Raw genomic sequence first — 11,585 nt, forward strand, 5'->3', positions numbered from 1 at the left:
CAAATCCGACTACCATGATAATAATAATGATGATAATAAAATAGATGATGAAATCAAATTATTGTTAAAAAAAGAATTAGAAGAAAAAAAAACAGAATATTATAATTTAATAGAGGCTGAAAAAAAAGAACAAAATTTCAAAAATACTTCAAATGTAACAGCAACAGAAATTGAAGATATTGATTCAAAAGAAAATGCATTCGATTATATTTTAAATAAAGAAATGTTCCAAGGCCCACTTAAAAACAAGGCCATGCTATCTGTGCCCAGAAACTGTTATGTTTGTAAAAAAAATTATCGAACAATTCATCATTTTTATCATCGACTGTGCACAACCTGTGGGGACTTTAATTACGAAAAAAGATTTGAAACACACGATCTTACTGGTCGTGTAGCATTAGTTACTGGTGGTAGAATTAAAATTGGCTACGCAACGGCACTAAAACTTTTAAGATCTGGAGCAACGGTATTAGTAACTAGTAGATTCCCAAAAGATGCTGCTATTCGTTTCACTCTCGAAAAAGATTTTAAAGATTGGTCCAATCGTTTACATATCTATGCAATAAATCTAGCAAACTTACAATCATTAGAATTGTTTTGCTCGGCTATTAAAATCAAATTCCCATCGATCAACATTATCATTAACAATGCTGCCCAAACTGTTAAAAGACCCTCAAAATACTATTTACCTCAATTACTAGTCGAATCAAAACCCCTCGAATCATTACCAAAACAGTGCTTACCATTGCTTAAACATTTTGAAGAGATTAAAAAAGAATATTTAGATAACAATGGTATAGTCGATCAAGATATTTTAGGTCTTAATTACAGCAATACAGGTTTTCAATTACTACAACATGTTGATACCAACAACAAACCATTATCGCCAAATAGTAGTCACAATAACCTCGAACAGCAAAATGATCAGCTTGATAATCAACTAATAGATTTGGAAAACTTTGATAAAGATGGTCAACCACTTGACCATAGAAGCAAAACGTCATGGGTGCAAACATTTGATGAAGTACCAATAATCGAACTTTTAGAAACCCATGCCATCAGTAGTTTTTCACCATTCCTACTCGTATCAAGGTTGTACCAAAATTTGATAGAATCTGTAAAGGAACATAAAAATGCTTTTGTTATAAATGTTAGTGCAATGGAAGGTAGCTTTGAACGTCGATACAAATCACCATATCATCCACACACAAACATGGCCAAAGCATCACAAAACATGTTAACCAGGACCTCCTCCTTACAACTTGCCGTCAAGGATATCTATATGAATAGCTGCGATACTGGCTGGGTAACATTCGAATCCCCAGACAACAAAAACGAACTATCACAAACTCCAATTGACGAACTTGATGGTGCATCGCGTGTATTAGATCCAATTATCTCAGGTTTAAAAAACAACTTATTGTCATTTGGTCAATTCTATAAAGACTACAAAAGCTCCTATTGGTAAAAATATAAATATAAATAAATCTAAACGTAAAAACATAAAACTTTAAACCAATCTTTTAAAAATTGTTCCTTTTTTTATTAAATTTTTTTTTAATTTTTATTTTCCATAATGAGTTGTAAAATAATCAATTATTAATTTTGATATTATAGCTGTTAAAATTACGACTGTTGAAACTATTAAAATAAAATTTTTTAATGATGCATTGACACCCTCACCAGTGAATCTATTGGGTGGTTTTGTACCTGTGAAATGGTAATACTCTCTTGTGCAGTCTTGATCACCTAAATCCATACCACGTTTAAGTAATTCAATTGCCAAAGGCTTATTGATTTGTTTATCCGATGTCATTCCATAGAAATACATTTGAGCAAGCGAATATAAAGCCTCTGCATTATTGTGATCTACACCTATTTGAAAGTAGTAAGCTGCTGCATCGGCATCCATCTCTGCACCAATACCTTTTGAAAAAATGTGACCTAATGTTACACATGCTAATATTACACCTTCATTTTTTTCCATAAATTCTCTATTTTCCTCTGGTAAGCTGCTTGGTATATCAAATTTAGTTGGTTTTAATGATGCTTCAAAGTATAATGACAATGCTGTACCCAAATTCTTTTCGACACCCAAACCTCTTTCATAGAGTGATCCCAAACGGTAAGAATTAATAGCATAGTCCCCATGTGCTGCATGACTATAATATTTTGCTGCAGTTTCAAAGTCTTTCTTTTTCGAAAAGGTACCGGCCACTCTTGAACATGCAATGTTGATGAAATGTTGCTTTGGTAGTTGATAAAGCTCCGCCATTTTATCGATGCCCTCTGTATAACGCTCCAACTCAAGGTCCTCACCCTCATATACATCTTTAAACTTGTGTGCCTCTACAAACTCTTGTGCTTCCTTTTGAAAATTTCTTTTGCCATCTTTTTCTATAATTCTACTATCGATTTTAGATTTAACTTGATTCTTGAAAAGACGAATTTCATCATTCGATGGGTCAATTGTAAGAGCAGCATTTAAATAGTCTAGAGATAGTTCTAAGTCGCCCATATAGCAAAATAACTGAGCTAAACGATAATATCCTTCAAAATTTAATGGACATAGTGTACATGCCAATATTGCATCCTTCTTTGAGTCTTGAAGCTGTTGTTTCTTTATATAAAATAAATAATTGTATTCTCCATCCAACATCATTGCTTGATAATAACGTAAATTGACCTGTGATAATTTGCATAGAATTAATGACTTTTTGTAATCGCCAAACCCCTTCAAAAGCAATGCATCATTGTAATAATCTAGAGAACGTTGATAGTTTTCATTTTCAAACTCCTCATTTGCAAGATCAATTAGATTGGATGAACTATCGTTACTGTCAATTGATGAATTTGATGAGGCCAATGATATTGGTTTTGGTATTTCATCGATTCTACTGGAGATTGATTCTATTGAATTCTTTGTAATGATACTCTCGTTCTCTTTTGAAAATTCTTTTATTAAACCAAATAATAAGTCTTTGAAATTTTTAAATTCATTTAAATCTATTTTATAATTTTTTAATAATAAAACTTTTTTTATAAAAAAAAATTAATAATTGATATATATAATATGTAAACAACTTTATTGATACCTACACTTGTCATTTATTTCTTTAATCTGTTGAATAATTTTATTTTCGTTATCTAATTTATCTTTAGGAATTTTGGTGTATTGTATGCCTGTTAACAATTCGCAAAGTAATTTTAAATCCCATCCATTTAGATTTCCTGTTGATACATTTGCCTTTTCCTCTTCGGTTAATGATTTAAAATTTGTATACTTTCTTTTTACTAAATATGCTAAATCTAATTTCCATTCAACATTGAAATCTTGTTGCCATCTTTCTTTAAACGCAATTCTAAAAATATTTGAAACTGAATTTAAAATTAATTTGATTTTATAATAATTTATAATTGGGTCCATCTGTTCGATTTTTTAAATATTAAATTTTAGGAATATATTTAAAATTAAAAATAAAAAATAATTTATTAAGAAACTATAAAAAAAGTATTATTATTATTATGTGATTATTTTATATCTATATATTATTTGTATGTTTGTGTTAATTAGTATTTGTTTATCAAATAAAAAATAAAAAATTAAAGTGTGTGTTCAAAAAAATAATTTAATTTATTTTAAAAATAATTTTTTTTTTTTTTTTTTCATAATTTAAATTTTTTTTTTATGCTCTATTATGCCATAGTGGTGTTCAAATTATATTTTCATATTTTCATTTTTGTAGAATGAAATATTTTGGGTAATTATTAATTATATATAGTCATAATCATACCATCCACTTAACTGTTTTATTTTATTTTTTTTAAATTTTTATATATACTACTATAAAAAAAAAAAAAAGAGATTAATAATGACATAAACAAACATTTTAATTTAGCCTTTGTTAATTAAAACAATCCATTTTGGATCTATTTCAAAAAAAAAAAAATAAAAAAAAAAAAATAAAATAATTAAAAAAATTAAAAAATTAAAATAATAATAATTAAATTAAATAATTAGTTTTTTTTTTTTTTTTTTCATTAATAATGAATTTTTTTATACAGAAATTTCTTTTTTTTGGTTTAATAAATATCTAGTTTTTTATCAAATAATTGGGGAAATTCTCTAATCACCAAAATTTTATAATAATTATAATTATTTTTTTAAAATTTATAGCAGCCAAATAAAATTGCGTATGTGTTTTTTGTGTGTTCACAACTATTATTAAAATTCCCACTTATACATATATTATTTTAATTGAAGTGGGTATATATTAAAAAAAATAAAAAAATCAATTCTCGCAACAATAATCATCCATATCAATTTCTTTAATTAACACCTTCTACCATTACACCATTCTCATCCAAATATATAAAAAAATAAAAATTTATTTTAAATAAATTTAAAAAAAAAAAACGAACACAACCTTTTTTTTTTTTTTTTTTTTTTTTTTTTTATTTAATTTTTTTAATTTTTTTAATTTTTTTTTTTTACTGTTATGCTGTCGTAGTGTTTTTTGTTTTAGTTTATTAATAATTTCTTTTTTATAGTTATTTATATATTTTTTTTTGTAATTAACACACCACATATATAAACATAAAATTATTTTTTAAAAATAACTGATTTTATTTGTGTGTGTTGTTTTTATTTTATTTTTTTATTTTTTTCATTTTTAAATATTTTTATATAATAATAAATTTAAATATTTAAAACTACTTCTTAAAATTAATAAGAAAACATATTTTATTTTTTAAAACAATTATCTTTTTATTATTATTAAATAATCTTTGTAATAATAAATAATAAAAAAAAATAAAAATCTTTTTTTATAAAACGAGTAGTGTGTACAATAAAAAAATAAAATTTTAATCAAATTTTAATTATAATTAATAGTGTTTTATATATATAAATAAAAATGTCATCATCATCATCAACAAATAGTGCCCCACAAAAAGTAGTCGAGGAAGAAGAAGTCAAATCATACTATTATCCAGATAGAGATGCTGATATTGGTGAAGTTGGCCAAGGTTATTCAATATGGAGAAACAATACATTCCGTACAATGATTTTAGGTTTCACACCATTGGTCGCCATTAACTTTATCTACCTTTATAATAATAGTGATATTCTTTTAGATATTTTCAGTAAATTCCAAACCATGGTCTATGAAGAATTCCAACAACAAGACCCAAAGAATATTTATATTATCATCACCTTAGCATTCTTATCATTATTATTATTAGAATTAGTTATCAGTGTTTTCATGTCAAAGAGAAGAAGAGCTGTTTATTTAGTAGATTTCTCAGTTTTCCAACCAGAAGATAAATACAAAATCACTCACGAATTCTTTGTTGAACACACTAAAAGAGTCGGTTGGTTCGAACAACCATCCATCGATTTCCAAACTAAACTTCTCTATCGTACCGGTTTAGGTAATGAAACTTATTTCCCAGCTGGTATCACCAAACCAGTACCAGATGTCAGTATGGAATCAGCTCGTCAAGAAGCTGATATGGTCTTATCAGGTTGTTTAGATGCACTCTTTGCTAAAACTGGTCTTAAACCAAAGGAAATTGATATTTTAATCGTCAATTGTTCATTATTCAATCCAACTCCATCTTTAGCTGCTATGATGATGAATAGATATGGTATGCGTCCAGATATTTTAAGTTACAATTTATCAGGTATGGGTTGTTCCGCTGGTGTTATTTCAATTGATTTAGCTAAACAATTATTACAAGTCCACAAAAATGCAACTGCTGTTGTTTTAAGTACTGAAAATATTACTCAAAATTGGTACAGAGGTAACGAAAAGGTAAGTTAAAATATATTGTGGTGTTATCACAAATATAAATCCAGTTGTATTGTAACTAACTTATTTTTATTTTTTTAATAATTTAAATTACTTTAGGCTATGCTTTTAACCAATACTTTATTCCGTATGGGTGGTGCTGCAATTATGTTATCAAATAAATCAAAATACTATTGGACTGGTAAATATCGTTTAGTTGCTTCAGTCAGAGTTACCAAATCACATGATGCTGCTTACAATGCTGTTTATCAAACTGAAGATTCCAAAGGTAATAAAGGTGTTAGATTAGCTATGGGTAGAGATCTTTTAAATGTTGTTGGTGATTGTCTTAAAACCAATCTTACCATTCTTGGTCCAATGGTCTTACCATGGAGTGAACAAATTAAATTCTTTGTAAACTTTTGTTATAGAAAAATTGCTGGTAGCAAAAAGGTTCCAGCTTACGTTCCAAACTTCAAAAAGGCATTCCAACATTTCTGTATCCATGCTGGTGGTCGTGCTGTCATTGATGGTTTAGAAGAAAACTTCAAATTAACTCCATATGATGTCGAACCATCAAGAGCTACTCTCTATCGTTATGGTAACACCAGTTCATCATCAATCTGGTATGAATTAAACTTTATCGAAAAACAACACTCTGTCAAGAGAGGTGAAAAAGTATGGCAACTTGCTTTTGGTAGTGGTTTCAAATGTAATAGTGCAGTTTGGGAAGCTCTCCGTCCAATTGGTCCAGTTAATAAAGATAAAAACAATTAAATATATAAAGTTAATTTATAAAAAAATAAAATTATAATTATAAAAAAAAATTAAAAAAATAATCTTCACATGAATATCCATAAAATTTTATTTCCATAATATCTATCCTTTTTTTTTTTTTTAAAATTTTTTCCATTTTTTTTTTTATTATAAAAAAAAAGTTTTTTTTTGATTATAAAAAAAAAGTTTTTTTATTTTTTAATTGTTTGACAATAATTTATTTATAAAATGGATATAATATTTTTTAAAGTTTGGAGAAATAATTATTTAAAGTTATTGGTACTATCTTTTATAAAAAAGACAACTAATATCAATATTGTATATAGAAATTATGAATCGACAACAAATTTACTATTAATGGCTGAAAATGCTAAAATTAATATGATTGGTGACAAATTAAAAACGAACAAATATCTTTTTTTGGGGTATAAAAGTCCTTTTCAATATTTTTTCGATCCTTTAGCTGAATTTAATATTCCTGCAATAGATCCGTTTTTAGTTATTAATAGTCAAGAGTTTGGTAATATGTTGTGGGATAAATACAAAGATTATTTTAAAAGAAACCCACTTTCTATAAATGGGTCAGGAAGCTCTACTAGAACATTAAAAAAGGTTTATGAAATGTGGTATGGTGGAAATGAAACAAGTGCATTAAAACATTACAGACTTTACAGTTTAATATACCAGATTTTAGAAAATTATGAAGATGAAGCTCAACCATTAGATTATTTTTTAGATTTGTTAAATAAAGACACCAATGTAAATAATGAAGAACAATTGGAATTATCTACTATGCAAAATCAAAGTCCTGAAAATCAAATTGTTGATTTGATATATAGAGGAGGTAAAATACCTATATATTCTCATCATCGTTTAGAAGGAAATGAAAATTTTGAACTATTGAATATTCTCAAAAAAGACTTTATTGAAAAGAAGATGGGGGTAAATTTAAAAAACTTTCTAAGTTCGTTCAAAAAAATGAAAATTTCACGTGGTTTTAAAATGTTTGATAAAGACCAATTAAACACTTTGGTTTCTAAATTTTTAAACGACCATTCATGCACAATAGAAGAAAAAAAAAAATTAAAAAACAGAAAACAAAAGAAAGAAATTCATGAATATTGTTACAGTATCGAGCATATTAAGCTATACATTTTAAATAAAATAAATAAAAAAAAAAAAGAATTAAGTATTAAAGAAATAGAATTTAAAAAAGCTTTACAAAATTCAGAAATTACAAATTTAAAAACATTGGTATTATTAGTCGAGAAATATTTGGTGGGCCCTGATGGATATGAATTAGATTTTTACAAGTATATGGGTGATTATTATACTTTGTTTCAACTAGAAAATAATTCTATAAAAGAGATAGGAATACGAGGAAAAGAATACGGCCCATTTTTTATTTATCAATTTTCAATAATCAATTTTTCAATTGACTTTTTAAAATTATCATTGTCTTTTAAAGGAGTAAAAAGACTACCCAAGAGATTAAAATTAAAATTTATTTATTTTGAAAAAGTTAAATTTGATAATTCAAATTTTGAAAAGATAAATAGTTTTTTCAAGTTTTTTGTTTCAATCAAATTGGAAACAAAGCATTGGTCCAGGTTATTTAAGTTTATGATCCTTCACTACGAATTTGAATTGTTTAAGTGGGTTCTGGATAATTTCCATGAAATAGGCTCAAATTTTAAACAATTATTCACAACTAAAAAAATCAAAAATGTGCCAAAATATTTAAAAAGACATGGAGTGGACCCTAATTTAAAAAAAACAATTTATTTTTTTGAAATTTTAAATGAAATTTATATAAATTGTGGTTTAAAAAATGAATTTAAAGAAAATTTCATAAAATTTTATTTTCCATCATCAATTATAAATGGTCTTTTAGAAAAGTATAGATATGGAGAAAATATTGCATTTGATACCTACATTAAAAACAAATTAGAGGAAGAAAAACCATCTGATTATTTTGGTGATCATTTTAATATAGATAACCCAACTATTTATTATGATGTAATCGATTCAAATTTATTACAAATCTATTTTCATAATAAAGTTAAAGCTGGTAAAATTTACACTAATAATTCAGGAGTATTAATTACCAACTTAGTAAAATATATACTTTATTTAGATTTTGAATCAATTTCAACTATCATACCAAATATCACAATACCAAATAAAATTAACAATAGTATAGATTTGGTTTACTATTTATATAAAAATGATTATTTAAATAGTTTTAGTCTTCAATATTTTTTAGAAGAATGCATTAGGTGTATAAAATTCGAAAGAGAAGTGATTTTTAATTTGTTAAACTACAAACCTCAGCAAAACCAAAGCTTAGTTACACATTTTAAAGACTACTTTGATGGTATCGATAACAGGCATAAAAAGAATTTAAGCTTTACTATAGCTCCAGCTCAAAAAGAAAAAACGCATTCGTGGGTTAAAGATTCATTATATATGGGAAACTTTGAAAATGTATTTCAATATCTCGAAAAAAATCCTATTAAAGAAGATTCTATATTTCTATATGTTATAGATTTGATATGTTCTGTATCAATATCTAAAGATTGGTTTGCCAAATTTTATATCACTCTTTTTAAGGGTTGTATTAATGAAATGGATATAAATTTTATAGGGGGTTTAAATATAGAAATTTTTGAATTTTTATGGGACAACCACCTTGAAACAGAGTCATCAAAGATCAGCTTCTTGTATAGTATTTTCAATAATAAGGAGACAATAGGCAACATTCGTATCCACACTCTATTTGAATATATTTTAAAAGAAAAAAAGCACTTTATATTAAGTTTAAATTTAAGCTGCACTCAAATTAAAAAAATTATTAGAAGATTACTATTGTATGGAAATATTACATTATTCGAATTAACATTGTCACTATTCTCAAATATAGTATTCGAAATAAATTCAAGTATACTATTGAAATTAATAATAAATGATCGTTATGATGCGATAGAATATATATTTAATAATAATCTAGTACCAAGTTTTAGAGATACAATTGGAAAAGATAATTTAGATAGTCTTTTAATTAAAGAGTATAATAATACTGAATTAGTTTCAGAAGGAAAAAAACCAACTTCAAAATCAATGTTTATTTTAATACACACAATTATTAATTTACAAAATAAAATTAAATAAAATTATATATTATTAAAAAAAAAAAGAATTTTATAAAATTGTTTATAAATAAATAGTTTATTTTTTATTTTTAAATTAATAAAATTAATAGTGGTATTGCTGAAACAAAAATCGGAATACTAATTAAATCATTATAATCGTTACTTTCTGTAAAAGATTGAATTGAATTACTGTTACATTTTGATTTATCTGTACATGAACAATTTATAGAGTATTCGTATTCTATGTCTTTTATTGTTACTTTTATATTTGTGTTTTGTTCTTGGTTACAATTTGACTTAAATGATCCATTGATGATAACTCTTCTGCATGAATTGTCTTCACAAAAACTGTAAGTTACATAACCATTTTCGGTTGATTTTATATTTACAAAAGCAGTACCGCACAAATCGATTCTTTCGCTACTATTTATTGGTTTTGAACATGAGCTATTATTTACATCTATTATTGAAAAATTATTAAAACAAGGCAATGATTGGCATTCAATTAAATTAAAAATATATAAAAAAGTAAATGTTAAAATAAAAATTAATTTCATTTCTTTTTTATTTCTTTTTTTTTTTTTTTTTTTTTTTTGATTAAACAAATAAAACTTTTTTATTAAAAGTTATTTAATAATTAAATAAAATATCTAAAATAAATATTATTATTTATTTTATATAACCAAAATTTAATTTATAAAAAATCTTTTTTTTTTTTGGTTAAAAAAAAATAAAAAATAAAAAATAAAAAAAAATTAAATTAAACTACCTTTATCACTATGTAGTTTTATTAAATAAATAAAAATGAGTTTATTTAAATTTTCGAGATTTACATAAAAAAACGAAAAAAAAATAAAAAATAAAAAAGCAATAAATTTATTTATTGTAATATTAAAAAATTTTAAAATACTCTTTTTTTAGGTTTTAAGAAAAATTGAAAAATTAAAAAAATAAAAAAATAAAAAATAAATAATAAATTATAATTTATAAATTATAAAATAAAATAGAATTAAATAAATGGTATTTGTTTGTTTATTTTAAATTTAAAATAATAAAGCCAATAATGGGATGGTTGAAACCAAGATTGGAACTGTAATAGTATAAGCATCACTACTGCTACTTCCAGATGGATCGGTTGATGATGATGTATCATTTGCAGATGAGGAGTCGGTTTTTGGAATACCAGTACATTTACTTTTATCGATACATGAGCATTTTGGTGCGTATTTATAGGAAACATCTTCTACAGTAATTGTAAAAGTTGTATTAACCTCTGGGTCACATGGAAAATTAACTTTGGTCAATAAACTATCACAAGATTTACCTGTTTGATATTCGACTTGATTTGAATCTGGTTCGCTGGTGAATTTAATATAAGCTGGGCCGCAAATATCTTCACATGTATCAAGTTTTAATAATCTTGAACAGGTGTTATCATCAACACCCTCAAGGGATAAGGTATCGTAACGTGGGAGTTGACCTTGAATAAAATTGAAAGTGAAAACTAATACTAATAATAATGCAAAAATAAGTTTCATTTTTTTTTTTTTTTAAATTTAAATTAAATAAAAATCTATTGTAGAGAAGAGTGTAAATAAACAAAATGCAAAATGTTATTAATTTTTTATTGTTTATATAGTTTTAATATTTTTATTTTAATAAAAAAATAAAAAGAAAAAAAAAATAAAATAAAATAAAAAAAATAAAAATAAAAATAAAAAAAAATAAAAATAAAAAAAAAAAATTAAGAAAACTAAATATATTAAAATTCATTTTATAAACGACATCTATTTTTAAATATAGTAAATAGTTTTAAAAATTTAAGAGTATCTTAAAAAAACAGTAATAATAACACACTTTCTGT

General features: G+C 24.7%; 6 protein-coding genes across 6 annotated transcripts in view; 3 read left to right on the forward strand and 3 right to left on the reverse strand.

Annotated features, from left to right (window-relative positions):
* DICPUDRAFT_149573 (uncharacterized protein) overlaps positions 1 to 1,468 on the forward strand; it is a gene marked incomplete at both ends in the record, with an annotated part of 2,431 nt that extends 963 nt beyond the window's left edge. The window contains one exon of the mRNA XM_003285636.1: positions 114 to 1,468. Within this exon, the coding sequence (XP_003285684.1) occupies positions 114 to 1,468 (1,355 nt within the window). The remainder of the gene's footprint in view (positions 1 to 113) is intronic.
* A 57-nt stretch (positions 1,469 to 1,525) lies between these two features.
* Positions 1,526 to 3,572, reverse strand: DICPUDRAFT_97128 (uncharacterized protein). The gene is made up of 2 exons (XM_003285658.1): positions 3,100 to 3,572; positions 1,526 to 3,033 (listed from the first exon to the last, which is right to left on the reverse strand). The coding sequence occupies exons 1-2, from the start codon at positions 3,425 to 3,427 to the stop codon at positions 1,565 to 1,567; spliced, it is 1,797 nt and encodes a 598-aa protein (XP_003285706.1). The 5' UTR covers positions 3,428 to 3,572; the 3' UTR covers positions 1,526 to 1,564.
* Positions 3,573 to 4,755: 1,183 nt separating this feature from the next.
* On the forward strand, positions 4,756 to 6,621 carry DICPUDRAFT_53740 (uncharacterized protein). Its single transcript, XM_003285637.1, has 2 exons — positions 4,756 to 5,816; positions 5,913 to 6,621. Exons 1-2 carry the CDS (start codon positions 4,917 to 4,919, stop codon positions 6,567 to 6,569), a joined length of 1,557 nt encoding a protein of 518 aa, XP_003285685.1. The 5' UTR covers positions 4,756 to 4,916; the 3' UTR covers positions 6,570 to 6,621.
* A 176-nt stretch (positions 6,622 to 6,797) lies between these two features.
* On the forward strand, positions 6,798 to 9,740 carry DICPUDRAFT_76612 (uncharacterized protein; the record flags this gene model as incomplete). Its single annotated transcript, XM_003285638.1, has 1 exon — positions 6,798 to 9,740. The coding sequence occupies one exon, from the start codon at positions 6,798 to 6,800 to the stop codon at positions 9,738 to 9,740; it is 2,943 nt and encodes a 980-aa protein (XP_003285686.1).
* A 70-nt stretch (positions 9,741 to 9,810) lies between these two features.
* On the reverse strand, positions 9,811 to 10,278 carry DICPUDRAFT_76613 (uncharacterized protein; the record flags this gene model as incomplete). Its single annotated transcript, XM_003285659.1, has 1 exon — positions 9,811 to 10,278. The coding sequence occupies one exon, from the start codon at positions 10,276 to 10,278 to the stop codon at positions 9,811 to 9,813; it is 468 nt and encodes a 155-aa protein (XP_003285707.1).
* A 486-nt stretch (positions 10,279 to 10,764) lies between these two features.
* DICPUDRAFT_76614 (uncharacterized protein) lies at positions 10,765 to 11,259 on the reverse strand (the record flags this gene model as incomplete). The annotated part of the gene is made up of 1 exon (XM_003285660.1): positions 10,765 to 11,259. One exon carries the CDS (start codon positions 11,257 to 11,259, stop codon positions 10,765 to 10,767), a length of 495 nt encoding a protein of 164 aa, XP_003285708.1.
* Positions 11,260 to 11,585: the final 326 nt, after the last annotated feature.

This window comes from Dictyostelium purpureum (assembly GCF_000190715.1).
Source record: "Dictyostelium purpureum unplaced genomic scaffold DICPUscaffold_51, whole genome shotgun sequence".
NCBI classification, from domain to species: domain Eukaryota; phylum Evosea; class Eumycetozoa; order Dictyosteliales; family Dictyosteliaceae; genus Dictyostelium; species Dictyostelium purpureum.

What these genes read in the sequence shown, in the direction of transcription:
- DICPUDRAFT_53740 (XM_003285637.1), top strand. Translation starts at nt 4,917, where the DNA reads ATGTCATCATCATCATCAACAAATAGTGCCCCACAAAAAGTAGTCGAG. An exon ending in GGTACAGAGGTAACGAAAAG is followed by an intron (nt 5,817 to 5,912) that starts GTAAGTTAAAAT and finishes AAATTACTTTAG; the next exon opens with GCTATGCTTTTAACCAATAC.
- DICPUDRAFT_97128 (XM_003285658.1), bottom strand. Translation starts at nt 3,427, where the DNA reads ATGGACCCAATTATAAATTATTATAAAATCAAATTAATTTTAAATTCA. An exon ending in TAAAGAAATAAATGACAAGT is followed by an intron (nt 3,034 to 3,099) that starts GTAGGTATCAAT and finishes TTATAAAAAAAG; the next exon opens with TTTTATTATTAAAAAATTAT.